The sequence below is a fragment of the Ostrea edulis genome, chromosome 2, assembly GCF_947568905.1.
Source record: "Ostrea edulis chromosome 2, xbOstEdul1.1, whole genome shotgun sequence".
Classification (NCBI taxonomy): domain Eukaryota; kingdom Metazoa; phylum Mollusca; class Bivalvia; order Ostreida; family Ostreidae; genus Ostrea; species Ostrea edulis.
Genome location: NC_079165.1, coordinates 11,277,690 through 11,292,307, shown reverse-complemented (window position 1 = coordinate 11,292,307; position 14,618 = coordinate 11,277,690). Strand labels below are relative to the sequence as shown.

At 36.2% G+C, this 14,618-nt stretch overlaps 1 protein-coding gene across 2 annotated transcripts in view; it reads right to left on the bottom strand.

Moving 5' to 3' along the window:
- The window catches only part of LOC125679062 (uncharacterized), a 39,063-nt gene that overhangs the window by 11,288 nt on the left and 13,157 nt on the right, over nucleotides 1-14,618 (bottom strand). For both annotated transcript variants that reach the window (XM_048917969.2, XM_056156099.1), the window contains 7 exons: nucleotides 11,464-11,560; nucleotides 11,223-11,368; nucleotides 6,541-6,750; nucleotides 3,387-3,521; nucleotides 2,856-3,200; nucleotides 2,252-2,456; nucleotides 63-256 (listed from right to left, as the gene is read on the bottom strand). In XM_048917969.2, the coding sequence (XP_048773926.2) occupies nucleotides 63-256; nucleotides 2,252-2,456; nucleotides 2,856-3,200; nucleotides 3,387-3,521; nucleotides 6,541-6,750; nucleotides 11,223-11,368; nucleotides 11,464-11,560 (1,332 nt within the window). The remainder of the gene's footprint in view (nucleotides 1-62; nucleotides 257-2,251; nucleotides 2,457-2,855; nucleotides 3,201-3,386; nucleotides 3,522-6,540; nucleotides 6,751-11,222; nucleotides 11,369-11,463; nucleotides 11,561-14,618) is intronic.

Here is a 14,618-nt window from a genome sequence, read left to right as displayed (position 1 = left end):
CAGGATACATTGTAATCTTCTATTAGATGATTTAGCATGATGACAATGACATTACTATTTACCTTCACTACGAATTTCAACTGTCTTATAATCAATTCCGTCTGGTCCCGCCTGTCGCTTCCTCCTCTGCGGAAATCCAAGTTTTGCAGTTTCAGTGATGTTACTTAAGAGCTCCTTCATTTCTCTGGCTGGTTTCCATTCTTCCGACGGCGCCACGTAATCCACAAGGAAATCAACAGTGTTGCCATATTTAAGTCTGAAAAACCATCGGACATACACAACGTCGCCATATTTAAGTCTGAACAACCGTCAGAGATACACAGTCGCCATATTTAAGTCTAGAAAGTCACCAGAATTCAACAGCGTCACCATATGTAAGTCTGTAAAACTATCAGAAATAACCAGCGTCGTCATATCGAAGTCTGAAAAACCATCAGAAATACATAGCGTCGTCATATTTAAGTCTGAAAAAACCATCAGAAATACATAGCGTCGTCATATTTAAGTCTGAAAAAACCATCAGAAATACATAGCGTCGTCATATTTAAATCTGAAAAAACATCAGAAATACATAGCGTCGTCATATTTAAATCTGAAAAACCATCAGAAATACATAGCGTCGTCATATTTCAATCTGAAAAAACATCAGAAATACATAGCGTCGTCATATTTAAGTCTGAAAAAACATCAGAAATACACAGCGTTGCCATATTTAAGTCTGAAAAACCATCAGAAATACACAGCGTCGCCATATTTAAGTCTGAAAAACCATCAGAAATACATAGCGTCGTCATATTTAAGTCTGAAAAACCATCAGAAATACATAGCGTCGTCATATTTAAGTCTGAAAAACCATCAAAAGATGCTCAGTCTCATCATCTTTGATTTTGAGGTCACCGATCTATTAACTTCATGGAATACTCCAGTTTCGATATACGAACTCTTCTGTGTAGGAGGTGCATTTAGTGTAACTTTAAATGACTAAGTGGGACAGAGTGGACCTACAGTCAACGATTAAGACGATGAAATATGTTAAAAGCGACTTCTATTTTAATATGTAAATGTAGGAAATACAAAATAATATTGAAAGAAATGTTTTACTAAAGTGGAAACATAAAAACAATGTCATATTTGCAAGTAATATCTTTGATATGGTACTTATGACCAACGAAATAACGTGATATGATAAGAATTATATGTATCTAATTACTCCCTAAAAACTTATAACTTACTTAGTTTGTGTATCAGTCAAATTCGGGTGATCTAACAGTGTATGAAAAACTCACAGAGTACATTCACTTACGCAGTGATGAATATTAGTCCCACTCCCGCGTGTAAACAAATTGTTTCGCGCCTCACTATCTACAAAAGTTCTCCAAAGGGAAATAACTCGGGTGTATCTTGAAACCGGCGTATTGTAGCTTACCAGTTGCATGCAAGGTGAAGATAACGAACAGTGATCAATCTCATAACTCCTACAAGCAATACAAAATAGATAGTCGGGCAAACACGGACCCCTGGACACACCAGAGGTGGGATCAGGTGCCTAGGAGGAGTAAGCATCCCCTGTTGACCGGTCACACCCGCCGTGAGCCCCATATCCTGATCAGGTAAACGGAGTTATCCGCAGTCAAATCAGTGTGCCAAGAACGGCTTAACATCGGTATGAAACACGTCAGACAGCATTTGACCCAATGATAGGTTGTATTGACGAACTAGATCGTTATAACGATCATAGAATTTGCTAAATGCTGACTTCAATCGAGACTGTTGAAATCCCTGTACCATCAACTTGTTTGTCAGTAGCTTACCTCGATTTAAAAACTGACTATACCCAGAACAAGCTCTTGCATATCGAATCAGTTGAGATATATAAACACCATATGCAGGTGATAATGGAATATTGCTACATAAATGTGGGAAGTTGACGATGGAGAAACTGAAATCATCCCGTTTGTCATACAGTTGAGTTGTTAGTTTGCCGTTAATGTCTACTTTCAATAAAATATCTAAGTGTATCTATACAAAAATAAGTTAGTCTCAGAACTGCTACAGAACCGATCTATTACCTTTATAAAATTGGATCTATGCAGCTTACAAGTTACTTGTATTTATATAATGTAGCTAGTCTTGGAGCTTTTTGATACCTCCATTACCTATATCATTTTGTTGACTAAAAACACCGCATTTACTTTCGCAATCTCTCGGTCGTTTTCTGTGAATGTTATCAAATACTACAGTCTGTACTTACGACACATGTTGGATTCGAATGAATCTTAAAGCGCTGTTCCTGAATAGTGTATAACTGACGAAATTGAATAAGTCTCTAATCTGCGAGTATATAAGAGAAAACCAGTTCGATCCGCTCCCGCCCCAGTAAGTTGATAGTAGGGCGTCTGATAGTTCCATGATTCCAGTCAATCGAACACTTCCGTGAAGCACAAACACCCGCTTACCTGCAAATAAGTCAACCCATCTGTATGAATCGTATCTCTTTAAAATCAAAATTAAGATAAGTCAACCCATCTGTATAAATCATATCTCTTTACAATCAAAATTAAGATAAACCAACCCATCTGTATAAATGGTATCTCTTTACAATCAAAATTAAGATAAACCAACCCATCTGTATGAATTGTGTCTTTGAAAATAAAAATGAAAATTTCAAACATTCCGTTCTTTTTAAATATTAAGTTGTTCTCCATATTGCCATTCAAAATCGTACAACAATGCAAACATAAGTAAACTGTACTAAGACAAAATAAGACTTGAAATACATTTAAGCTTTTTGAGACATTTGTAATCAATTCATTTAAGATAATGCTTTGATGGTACAAATCTTGCTTAAAAATCACCATTTGGAATGGCATAAACCTCCTGCGATGCCAAATATCCAAATCCTTTTCTTTGAACTTCACATGTATAGATCTCTATATCACTGGCCGCTGATGATAAAATTAGTATATCAGAGTTATCGTCATTATTCCAACTCATGATTGGTGTGGAGTAATTCGTCTGGAAATCCTTCAGCTGTATGTGTAAGTTTCCTCCTTTGTATAACCTGTATGTGTCAGTTTCAAGGTGGGGCGTCGGGAAGATGCATGTGATTTCTCCTCCATTGTATAGAGCGCTGGCATTGGGATTAGGATTAGGTGTGGTGGTTGGTGGTTGGAAAATAATTTGAACGTCATTTGATGAATCTGAAGCAATATATATATATATATATATATATATATATATATATATATATATATATCGCAACAACACTGTGACGAAACAAATATTTGATAAATTAAGTTTTCCCATTTGCAACACACTACCTGTTCGACAAAATTTCAAGATTGTGAGATCATTCACACTAGCAAACAAGATCTACCTGCACTTACATTCGGTAGTTTTTCTGCCGGTTTGACAGATCACTTGAGAGGTCAAGCTGCAGTTGTTTCTGCTAGTCATCGTCATTCTGTCATTCAGATGCAGGGATGGACAGTTGGCAATTCCACTCAATTCATTATACCATACTGTAATCAAATATACCACACTGTGTAATCAAATATACCACACTGTCTAATCAAATATACCACACTGTAATCAAATATACCACATTGTATAATCTAATATACCACACTGTCTAATCAAATATACCACAATGTCTAATCAAATATACCACACTGTGTAAACAAATATACCACACTATGTAATCATATATACCACACTGCAATCAAATATACCACACTGTAATCAAATATACCACATTGTGTAATCAAATATACCACACTGTAATAAAAAATACCCCACTGTGTAAACAAATATACCACACTGTGTAATTAAATATACCACACTGTGTTTATCAAATATACCACACTGTGTAATTAAATACACCACACTGTGTAATCAAATATACCACACTGTGTAATCAAATATGCCATACTGTAATCAAATATACCACACTGTGTGATCAAATATGCCACACTGTAATCAAATATACCACACTGTGTGATCAAATATACCACACTGTGTAATCAATATACCACACTGTGTGATCAAATATACCACACTGTGTAATCAAATATACCACACTGTGTAATCAATATACCACACTGTGTGATCAAATATGCCACACTATAATCAAATATACCACACTGTGTGATCAAATATACCACACTGTGTAATCAATATACCACACTGTAATCAAATATACCATACTGTGTAAACAAATATACCACACTGTGTAATCAATATACCACACTGTAATCAAATATACCATACTGTGTAAACAAATATACCACACTGTGTAATCAAATATACCACACTGTGTACTGAAATACACCAGACTGTGTAAACAAATATACCACACTGTGTACTGAAATACACCACACTCTAATCAAATATACCACACTGTGCAATTAATATACCACACTGTGTAATCAAATATACCACACTGTGTCATCAAATATACCACACTGTAATCAAATATACCACACTGTGTAATCAATATACCACACTGTGTAATCAAATATACCATACTGTGTAAAATAATATACCACAATGTGTAATCAAATAAACAACAAACTAAACAAATATACCACACTGTGTAATCAAGTATACCACAGTGTGTAATCAAATATACCACACTGTGTAGTCAAATATACCACAAAGTAAACAAATATACCACACTGTGTAATCAAGTATACCACACTGTGTAATCAAATATACCACACTGTGTAATCAAGTATACCACAGTGTGTAATCAAATATACCACACTGTGTAATCAAATATACCACACTGTGTAAACTAATATACCACAATGTGTAATCAAATATACCACAAAGTAAACAAATATACCACACTGTGTAATCAAGTATACCACACTGTGTAATCAAATATACCACACTGTGTAATCAAGTATACCACAGTGTGTAATCAAATATACCACACTGTGTAATCAAATATACCACACTGTGTAAACTAATATACCACAATGTGTAATCAAATATACCACAAAGTAAACAAATATACCACACTGTGTAATCAAGTATACCACACTGTGTAATCAAATATACCACACTGTGTAATCAAGTATACCACAGTGTGTAATCAAATATACCACACTGTAATCAAATATATCACACTCTAAACAAATATACCACACTATGTAATCAAATATACCACACTGTGTAATCAAATATACCACACTGTGTCATCAAATATACCACACTGTGTAATCAAATATACGATACTGTGTAATCAAATATACCACACTGTGTAATCAAATATACCACACTGTGTAATTAAATATACCACACTGTAAACAAATATACCACACTGTGTAATCAAATATACCATACTGTATAATCAAATATACCACACTGTGTAATCAAATATATCCCACTGTGTAATCAAATATACCATACTGTGTAATCAAATATACGATACTGTGTAATCAAATATATCACACACTGTAATCAAATATACCACACTGTAATCAAATATACCACACTGTGTAATCAAATATACCACACTGTGTAATCAAATATACCACACTGTGTAAACAAATGCACCAATACAACCTATCATTGGGTTAAATGTTGTCTGACTTGTTTCATGCCGATTGTTAGGCCGTTCTTGGCACACTGATTTTGACTACGGATAACTCCGTTTACCTGATCAAGATATAGGGCTCATGGCGGATGTCATCGGTCGACAGGATATGCTTACTCCTCCATGATCCCACCTCTGATATATCCAGGGGTCCGTGTTTGCCCATCTCTTTGTTTTGAATTGCTTTTAGACGTTAAGAGATTGATCCCTGTTCGTTATCTTCTTTTTATAAACAATTAAAGCTATCTTCAATTGAATTAAAGTGATCATCAAATCATCATGGAGATCAAAATTAATTTTTGCGACAAATAATTGCATCACTTTAATGCGCACATAAATTCAATAGATGAGATCAATAACTAATTTTATGTGGACATCAACTGAATTATTGCGCACAATTATTGAATTAACGTGCATCAAATCAATTATTGTTCTCATTAATCAATGAAAGCAAGCTGTCATTGCGATTTTATGCAACAATTTCTCATGCCGATGATTGATTCAAACACTTCCATTTCTTTCAATCAGAAATGTTTCCCTTGAATTAGTATTACATAATACACAAGTCTTCTTACCGACATGGGACGTAGATAATAATACGACGATATAGTGGTTTCATTTAATCAGCGCCTTCATTTCATTACCATTGTAATACCGTAACACGGCTTGTAATCACCATTGTAAACTCTTACACATATCACTATTGCATCGGTGTAGCATAGTGAAAGAATACGAAATAATACATCATAGCATTTCATAAATTATCATAGTTTTATTCATTTTTCTCATTTATTCAAATTTGAAAAATACCCCGACACCAATCAAAACACAGATATCGAGAATGAACAGGGACTCGAGTGCTTAATACAGCTTTACAAATAGATAAGTATTTGTATATAGACAGGTCACTGTTATTCTACGACACACATAGAACATACCATATGTATTTATTAGACGATAATATCCAAGAATTCTCACAGCCAATCGCCAATCCGATACTAATTTCAACTGTAGAAGTTCTCCGCCTTTCTGTCTGCAGAACTGAACAGCATCTGATCGAGATAAAGCCCGAGAGGAAACATTCCTTAGTAGATAGCAGGACTCCATGTCCACTCCCCCAATCCAACCACTGGGGCAAATGTTGAGATCTTTAATAGAAAAAAATCATGTTTACATTAATCCTTTCATTCATCCAATGGGGCAAATATTAAGATCTTGGATATATAGCCTTTCATACCACCCAGTGGGTCAAATACTGTCAAAGAATTCAAATTCATGTATGCATTCATCCTTTCATACCACCCAGTGGGACAAATATTAAAATCTGACTGAGATTTTGAATCCATGTTTACATGTAACCGGTACTAGCGGGGTAAATATTGAGATCTGTCAGGAAATTAGAAATTCATGCTTACATAATTCATCCTTCCACACCATAATTTCATTATACTGAGATTGCCCCGACCTGTAAATTTTCAAATTGGGGTCGAAAATTACCTAATTCTAATCAATGCGCTCTAAAAATAAAGTGCATGGAGAGAATGCAATGATTTCTTCTGAAAATAGATATTTTCTAAATAAGAAAGGTGAAGATAACGAACAGTGATCAATCTCATAACTCCTATAAGGAATACAAGAGTTGGGCGAACACAGATCCCTGGACATACCAGAGGTGGGATCAGATGCCTAGGAGGAGTAAGCATCCCCTGTCGACCGGTCACACAGCCGTGAGAATTATGTCTTGGTCAGGTAAACAGAGTAATCCGTTATCGAAATCAGTGTGCCAAAGACGGTCTCACAATTGGTATGAAACACGTCAGACAGCATTTGACCCAATGATAGGTTGTATTGACAAACTAAATCATTATAACGACCATAGAATTTGCGATATGCTGACTTTAAACGAGAATGTTGAAACCCCTGTAACTATATCAACTTGTTTGTTAGTGGCCTGCCTCGATTTAAAGACTGATTATACGCAGAACAAGCTCTTGTGTATCGAATCAGTTGAGAGATATAAACATCATCTACAGGTGATAATAGAATAGAGAAAACTTCAGTTATCAGCATTGTTTTATGAATTATCCTATTCAAAAATGAAAATCCGATAACTAGAGCATGTGTATTTGTTTATTGCGGATACCAAAGAGGATTCTGGGAAGAGGCATTGTTCCCACACTTCTGCCAGGTACATATGGTTGATTGTATGTTTTTAACGTCCCACTAGAGAATATTTCACTCATATGGAGACGTCATCATTGCCGGTGAAGGACTGTGAAATGTAGGTCTATGTTCGGTGCTTATGGTCATTGAGCAAGGATGGATCTTTTTCGTTACCAGCTGCTGTGACACGAGACCTCGGTTTTTGCGGTCCCATCCAAAGGACCGCCCCATTTAGTCGCCTCTTACGACAAGCAAGATAATGAGGACCTATTCCAACCCGGATCCCCACGGGACAAATATGACAATTAGTCAAATAATAAAATTTGTTGGAGAGAATCATACCAAAAAGTACAAAATTCTTAAATTAAGCATAGATTACAATTATTGTAGCTACATGTAAGGAAAGAATTATTGGACGATATATTTGCTGACATGGTTTGGACCGTAGCTACTGCATGATGCATCGCTATTCGTTCACACCACGCTGCGGTGTTTACAACCATAGTTCACACTATACATGTAAATCACTAATAGTTTAAGAAGATTTTCAAAGTTAACTTTCTTTTCGATTATTTCAATAGTAAAAACATTCTTGGTAACGCAAACTAGAGAAGATTTATATCGAGGTTATAACCTGTACATGTAAAACGTTACATTGACCAATTTCAAGTATGTTACCCGTGTAGTTTTCATATCAATTCATTTGAATATGGACATTTCTTATTCATTACAGATTACATTGATAGTGTAAGGCGACATTGTGCTGAGCTTGCTTTTAATTTCAAATTCGTTGGAATACATCTTTCAAAAGAATATCAAGAAAACATACCGGGGGAAAATACTGGCCCTAGGATGTCAAATTAAATTGCCAAATGCAACTTCTTTTCAGAATCTTTATTCGAAAATGAATACCTGTATGAGGAAAAATCAGTCCATGTTATTGTAACGTATTTACATTAAATTCTGGGATCGTACCTGGTCTATTCCAGGGTTTGGGGTATTCAACAATAACTAATTTAAACTAATTGGTATGATTTTAGTGGACTGCCATATACAAATATGTCCTAACCTTATCTAGGTTAATTATAATCAAACAGAGAATCACTATATCAATCAGAGGCAAGCAACGATAAACTGGTAGTGCTAACTTAACAAAATGTAGAGACCAGTAGCCCTCGGATTACCCCATATACTGTAGGACGCCTTATTCAGGACGGACAGTATACGTGGTAGCCCTTCAACCACTACACTCACTGTAGGATGCCTTATTCAGAACAGACAATGAGTATAGCAGCCTGGACGACGGTCTGTTCAGCCAATGCGGACGACACCAAAAACGAATTATGGTTAGCCTCTTTACTGAAGGTCAACCTCTTCGTGACAGGCCAGACTTCTGATGGCCTTCCAAATTCACTCTCTAACCGTAAGAACAGGCGAGGAATTGTTTATCATGAATACTTTATTAGTACCCATACTCTCGTCCTCTCTACTTGGCTGGGTCTTCTATCAGAATGACACAGACGACTGCGGAGTCTCGGTATTTATACACAAATCAGATCACGTGATGTAAAGTGACTAATTGAGAACTCCGCATGGTCGTACCTCAAATATCCGGAATCATTACATTATGGCGGTTTAGAAGGTATTTGATGTATTAGGTCACCTGAGTCACTCTAGTGACCTATTGCTATGGATCCTTTGTCCCGTTAACAATTAAAGATATCATACTTCTTCATCACCACTCTTCCTATTCTTGTCGAATAATATGAAGCATCGTGTGAATAAGGGGGACATACATGTACACTGTACATTTGTACATAAATTTCACAACTGCCAAAACAATTTTTTTAATTGTCTTCTCTACAACCGCACATCTACTTTTATGTTTACCAAACTTGTAAATTTCATGATCCCAGGGGTAGAGGTTCTGACTACAGGGCGGGATCAAACTTTGCATATAGTGTTTTGTGTAAAACATTAAATAACATCTTCTTTAATGCTACGACTAAATTAATTTCAAGATCCCAGGGGTAGGGGCATTTGTACCAGGGTGGGACCTATATAACCCTAATGCTTAAATGTCTATCATTTGAAAGACTTTTCCTTTTATTTTGCTGATGATACATGTATATAGAAAATAAATGTATATCTAAGAAAGGCAGAAAGGGATGCATCAAAATTGTGAATATCAGAATTTAACTGCCATGTCAGATATGCAGAACATGAAAATTATTATAGATTTCGTAGTCCTTGGGACTAATGATATTTTTAACTACATGAAATACCCATGTGACCGATAAGGCATATGAGCTTATCAAAATAGAGCCCTCGGAACGAAGAGTGAAAGTGTGAAAAGAAACTTCACTTTACAAAATATAATCAGACCATAGGACAACAAAACTCAAAGAGGGGAATCAGAAAAAATTATATTTCTATCGAGAAATGTGTAACTGCTAATATTCACCATGGATCCGATATCTTTTCTGAAGAAAGTAAAGGAAGACAATGTGTAGCCAGCTGACTTGTATGTATTGCTCATTAAAAGATTAGTGAAAAATCATTAGGATCATAGACTCCATGAGGTACATGTATTCAATTTTTGCTCCAAGAAGTTGATTTGTTATACAGACATGTCATCCACATGAATTACCCGGTCATTTCTACTTTTATGATCGATTAAAATATGTATCAGCATCAAATGCTTACTCAAGTGATATGATTTAGTTTTCAGTACAACGACCCTTTCCTTTCTCTTGCTTCTGCCTTAAATTTCTGGGAGGGGGGTCAAATCATTAAAAAAAAAAAGGGGGGGGGTTAATAGAGTTTTTACATGCATGGGCAGTCAAGTTGCTTTATCTAATGTGGATTTCAAATTCTATGTATTTGAAGTGACGGGGAAGCTAAACTGCAATGCTGTTTTAGTGACAGTATATGGACTTTCAAACTTTAGATTTTGATCTACTTCCTGTTGTTGTTGTTGTTTTACACTCAAGCATTGCGCACCAATCCTTCCCTAGCAGCATAGGTATCTTAACATTAAATACAATGGATCCACATGAAATATCATTATCTTTGTAATTTTTGTATCGTTAGTCATCTCTTTTCAGTACTTTCAGTGCTTTGATTTGTATTTGGTAAGCAATACTGCACTTTCACTGCATTTGTACTGCAAGTTATAGTTAATGTTACATTATGCTTAGTGCGTGAATTAGAATTTCCAATAACCCTGATAAGTAATTGTACATGTATATTACAAACATTATTGAACCTCTTAAAATCAGTTCTATGAGAAGTTATGACAGTTTCGGTGATCCCCTAATGAATTTTACCAGTTTTATAATTCGAAAATGTCTGCTCGTTGTCCTTTTCTGTATCGACATAATTTCCAAAATGTAATAAGAGACCAAAGCCAAAGACTGGGAAATTTCTCGAAATGCTTTACTTGTTAAATACTTACCACGAGTAAAAGTGAAATCGTCAGCTCTTTTGTAACACAGAAACGGAAGTATGTCATTGCAGTTCCGAATGTGTAGCTCTTGCAGTGCATTCTGGGATCCGATACAGAGTGGGCTGTCCTCTGTCCAGTTACCAGAAACATATATCCTATCGAATTAAGTGAAAAGATATGATATACATGTGTATGTTTCTACATAATAAACATAAGGATGAAACTACCAGTAATTAGAGGAAATATTTACCTTCCGAAGTAATTCGAGACAAAGCTGTCGAGGTGAAGTGGGGGCGTGCCGTCCGTTACAAGACTACCGTAACGATCGTACGTCCCGGTCCAAAAACCTACAATGTACAGTGTGTACTTTCAATTAAATTCAACAGTGTTTGAGGGTGTTACACAGAAAGGTGATGTAATACCTATATACTGGCATTGTACGCTCTCTCTAGAAATAGAATTTTGTAGGAAGAGGTATAGTGCTTTTGCTGACGAAACGGCCGACTCAGAAATCTGAAGGGAAAAGTTTCCAATAATAGATTGGTGTGTTATTTTTTAAATGTAAGTCCAACGTTTTTAATGTTTCGTTAAGCAAGATAAATCACTGCCGCAGTTTAGCATTACTGACATTTATATGAGTCGTTCTTTAATCAATAAACCATGTTCATATGTGGAATGACGAACAGTACGCTATTTTCATACATGTAAATACATTCATATCACACAACAACCCCTTTACATATGGCATTACTTAGCTCACTGTCTTTTTCTGACATGGCTGCAGCACCTTTAATAGATTTCATCAATTCATTTGCCTTTGGTTAATAATTCGAGTGTTTAACTTTGGCTAAATATCATATGACAGTTGCTACATGAGTCTTTATATTTACTTTTGAGAAGTCAAACTGTATAACAGTTCTTTTCCTCCCTTGACCTATTTTTACTTATTGCATGCTGTGCATTTGTGTCCCTTTTCTTGTAGTATTTGTTTAGCTTTTCGTCAGCCACATTACGGTTTGAAAATCCTGTGCACACAGGAACTGGTTAAACAAACGGAACTACAGTGATCTCCGAATAAATTAATTTTCTTTAAGTCGTAACTTGCAAATATTGGAAGTTATGATGAAAATTATTAATATTTGTTATAATATATGTATCACATCCATAACACCAACACCCCCTCAAGAAACCGACCCCACAAAAAAAATTCGGAAAATATTGGACTTGAACTCGGAATGTACATCCATGTTTTAAGTGTGAGATTACCGAGCACCTAAACCACTAGACCACCCAGGCATGTAGATTTTAAGGTTAAACGTTAGAGAGGTTGCTAAATCTCAAGGTAAATTTTGAGAACGATTTTTGTCATATTTTATCCATTTTCAACAAGAGGGCCACCTTAAACCCCTCAAGTGGACTTATGTACAGTCATATTAAAGTAAAACAATTTCAGTGTTTTATTTCTGGTTTAGGGTGGCCTTTTGCAACAGTTTGCAATTTTTTAGGTCCATTACGTTACATCTACTATATACTCTATATAATCACGGTGATGTTTATGCTTATATATATATATATATATATATATATATATATATATATATATATATATATATATATAAACTTTATCTTCTGTATACCATCCTTACTTCAACCTTGTGAAAATGAACTGAAAGTGAAAGAGGTGGTTACATCGAAGGTACCTGCCAAACATTCTCTGGACTACACAGGTGACAATATTTTCTTACTTACACCTCATGACAACAAGCAAGGAATGTCTACAGAAGATAAAGTTTTTCTGGAAGGAATGGACAGAGAGTTCAAGAAGAACATCGAAGCTAACTGGGAGGCTCCACTACCGTTCAGGAACCAACGGCCATATTTACCGAACAATCGAGCTATGGCCTTGGGAAGAGCTAATCGATTTGACGCTAATCTAAGGAGAGATCCAGTCAAATGCAGACACTTCCTAGACTTCATGCAGAAACTGTTTGATCATAAACATGTCGAGACTGCACCGCCTGTTTGTAAGGATGAGGAAGTGTGGTATTTACCAGTTTTTTGTTGTATACCATCCTCGCAAACCGGACCAGATCAGAGGAGTGTTTGATTCTTCAGCTACATTTCACGGACTTTCTTTGAATGATGTTTTGATGTCTGGTCCAGATCTCAACAACAGTTTACTCGGGGTGCTTATCAGATTTCGCAAGGAGTCAATAGCTATAACAGCTGATATCCAACAGATGTTTCATTGTTTTTACGTATGACCAGATCACAGGAACTACTTAAGATTCTTCTGGCACCATAACAATGACTTTAACCAAAAGCTTGAGGAATATAGAATGAGGGTCCATGTGTTTGGAAATAGGCCGTCATCCTCAGTAGCTACATACGGTCTACACCGAACAGCGTTGGAAGCTAAGGAAACATTCGGACCAGATGTCACTGACTTTGTTTTAAATCACTTCTATGTGGATGATGGATTGATCTCCGTACCTTCTATCAACCAGGCTTTTGACTTGATGAAACGAACACAGCAAGCGTTGGCGACCCATGGTAACTTGCGTTTGCACAAGATCGCCTCCAACATCAAAGATGTTGTTCGTGAATTCTCCCCAGATGATCTTTCCAAGGAACTGAAAAGCTTGGAACTATCTGACGACGACTTACCTGTTCAGATGAGCTTAGGACTTTGCTGGAACATGAACATTGATGCATTTACTTTCCAGATTACAAGTGACGAGAAACCCTTGACTCGACGTGGAGTGCTTTTCCACTATTAACAGTATATATGATCCCTTAGGATTTGCTGCACCTGTAACAATTGAAGGGAAATTATTATTACGTCAATTGACTGATGGAAACACTGGATGGGATGTACCACTTATTGACATAGAAGGACAGAAATGGCAAATGTGGAGGAATTCTTTATCTGGTCTTCAAGATGTGTCAATTCCCCGTCAATATGTTCCATGTTCTCTTCAAGGAAGTGTTCGAATAAAACTTCACGTATTTTGTGATGCATCTGAGAGGGCGATAGCTGCAGTCGCCTACCTGCATGTGTTTAATGAGGAAAATGAACATTACGTAGGATTCGTTATCGGAAAAACCAAGGTTGCTCCACTTCATGGACATACGATTCCAAGACTGGAGTTGTGCTCTGCCCTTCTCGCAGTTGAAATTTATCAACTAGCCAACGAGAACCTGAACATTGAATTTGAAACTGTGAAATTTTACTCGGACAGTAGAGTAGTACTAGGATACATCAGCAACCAGACAAGAAGATTTTTTATCTATGTTTCGAATCGTGTGGAGCAGATTCTTAAACATTCAACGCCAAAACAGTGGAATTACGTTCCAACAGGACTGAATCCCGCTGACATTGAAACGAGGGGCTTAGCGGCTGAC